The 2,500-nt window shown below is 46.3% G+C and overlaps 1 protein-coding gene across 6 annotated transcripts in view; it reads left to right on the forward strand.

Annotated features, from left to right (window-relative positions):
* Positions 1–2,500, forward strand: part of LOC135509921 (muscleblind-like protein 1) — a 53,033-nt gene that overhangs the window by 35,594 nt on the left and 14,939 nt on the right. For 4 of the 6 annotated variants that reach the window (XM_064930776.1, XM_064930746.1, XM_064930751.1 and 1 more), the window contains exons 3-6: positions 2–52; positions 271–477; positions 837–1,076; positions 2,304–2,357. In XM_064930776.1, coding sequence (XP_064786848.1) covers positions 2–52; positions 271–477; positions 837–1,076; positions 2,304–2,357 — 552 coding nt within the window. The remainder of the gene's footprint in view (position 1; positions 53–270; positions 478–836; positions 1,077–2,303; positions 2,358–2,500) is intronic. The other 2 variants (XM_064930757.1, XM_064930769.1) reach the window with 1 other exon arrangement.

Below are 2,500 nucleotides of genomic sequence, written 5' to 3' on the forward strand. Positions count from 1 at the left end.
GGTGAATCTCTATGACCTGGTCCAAGACAGCAACAGGTTCAGCTTACATCAAGTAAATACCTGGCACCACCACATGACACTACTTACAGTAGTCTAAAGGTCACTCTATTCCCTATATAGTGCAGTGCTTCTGAGCATGCAGTCCTAAAGCAATGCAGCACATAGGGAATAGGCGGTCAGTTAACTGTTGAACAAAGTACATTTAATATTTGACCTACCAGCAAGTATAACTTCTCACCTTTGACCTTTGTCTCTCTCTGCCCCCGACAGCCTATGTTCCCCATGGCGCCAGGCCTGGCCACCAATGCCAGCGCTGCGGCTTTCAACCCGTACCTGGGCCCGGTGTCACCCGGCCTGATGCAGCCAGAGATCATGTCCAGTCCACAGGTCCTCATGGCAGGCCACCCCAACCACGGACAGGTCCCCAACGCTGCTGCCGCTGCCGCACAGAAACTCATGAGGACAGACAGGCTGGAGGTGAGAGATACAGACGGACGGATGGACGGGCAGACAGATACACACGCACGCACATACACCCAGAAACCCTGTACTGACCCAAGAACACAAACATGCTGTGCTAACATAAAGCCTCTGCTGCCCTCTGCTGCCTTACAAATGCTGCCCTCTACTGCCTTACAAATGCCATGTCCAACACACCGGTGACCCTGCTCAATGTCTGCTCAACATCTGCTCTGTGCATATCTGTGTAACTGAGTTTGACACCCCTGGGTTATGGCATCTGATATGTCATGCTTATGACGGCGTTACGAAGCCCTTGTGACAGAAGGTTAAAGTGGAATTGATCCGTTATGTTCATATCTCTCGCCCCTCACCAGGTGTGTCGTGAGTACCAGCGTGGCAACTGCTCCCGGGGGGAGAACGACTGTCGCTTCTCCCACCCCTCCGACAGCACCATGATCGACACCAACGACAACACGGTCACTGTGTGTATGGACTACATCAAGGGCCGCTGCTCCAGGGAGAAGTGCAAGTACTTCCACCCTCCGGCCCACCTGCAGGCCAAGATCAAGGCCGCCCAGCACCAAGTCAACCAGGCCACCGCCGCTGCAGCCATGGTGAGTAATCCGCCATCTTGGATCCTCTCTGTAACAGTCGCAGAGTGGGGATTAGGAAAACGCACTGAGTAGGATGAAGCTGCCCCTAGACACGGGTCTTAGGATTGGGAAGGGTAAACTGATCCGAGATCTGTGTCTGCGGGTAACTTCTCCATTATACTTTATGTCTCTTCTGGCTTGTGACATTAACTGATAGAATAACAGAAGTTTACCTGGACTGACTGATTGTATCTGTAACTATGTCACTGGGCGCGTCTTCCCCAGCAACGCTTCCTGTTGATATTCAATGTATTCAATGTGCTTATCTGACTGCAGTCAAGTTCCAATATAACAAAGGCCCTTCCTCTCTCGTTGAACATCCACAGCTAAACTTGCACTGTGACCCTTGTGTGTTGTTCTTAGTATTTGCCAGGCTTTGTTTGTATGAGGAACAATAACAAGCCTTGTGGTGTATAGTCATAGAAATGTGACAATGACTATGATACGTACAGTAAAACAGTATATTGCTATTTTATAATTGAATGACCCTACTGGTCACACGTTAAACAAACTGTAGCTCATTTTGCTTAATAAAGGCCTCTTCAACCCTTTAAATATGTACATGTAAATCGTAGGCCTACATAGATGTATAATCATTTATAAGCAGATGTCACACTATATAAAGGTGTTTTCACAGGTCCTTGCGTCTGATGTGGTATGAACCCAATACTACCCTTCGTAAAATAGGACATTTGCTCATAAATGCTTTGTGCCATTTATGTAGGCCTTATGAAGGGTTTATGAAGGGTTTATGTAGGCCTTATGAAGGGTTTATGAAGGGTTTATGTAGGCCTTATGAAGGGTTTATGAAGGCATAATACGTTTATTTGTTTATTTAAAGTGTGACCATATCGCTCAATGCCCAGTGTTTTTGAAGTAATGACAGTGAACAGTCCATTTTGTTTGTGTTTCCATCTTTCACAGTATTTGACTTAGCTAGATCCTTATTGAAGTGTTCTGTACCTGTCAGCCATAGTACTGTAGTGTCCACACACTGTGCATGTCCTAGTTCTGTAATCCCCTTGTATACTGCATTCCAATGATTAGTTTTTTTATTTCTTTTGTTTTTTCTCACCTACCCAAACTGCACTGCTGCCCCCATGATACACCTCTGCTTGCTGGTTTATGTTAATGCGCTTGAACCCCATTGGCCCATTGCCATCATGTGCTCGCTGCCTGCTAATTAAGACTCAGTCGGCTGTCAAATCACTGAAGCGACCCCTCGACGCAACCTTTGACCTGGTACTATGACCTTTCACCTTTTAGCTTGGCATGTGGCTTTGTTGTCGTAGTGCAATGTCTTAACCCAGATATAACTACTTTAATTTGTTATTGTTTGTTATCTTTCCTCCTGTTGCTATATCTGTCATTATTTCCTGTGATAA

Source organism: Oncorhynchus masou, chromosome 3 (assembly GCF_036934945.1).
Source record: "Oncorhynchus masou masou isolate Uvic2021 chromosome 3, UVic_Omas_1.1, whole genome shotgun sequence".
Taxonomy (NCBI): Eukaryota; Metazoa; Chordata; class Actinopteri; order Salmoniformes; family Salmonidae; genus Oncorhynchus; species Oncorhynchus masou.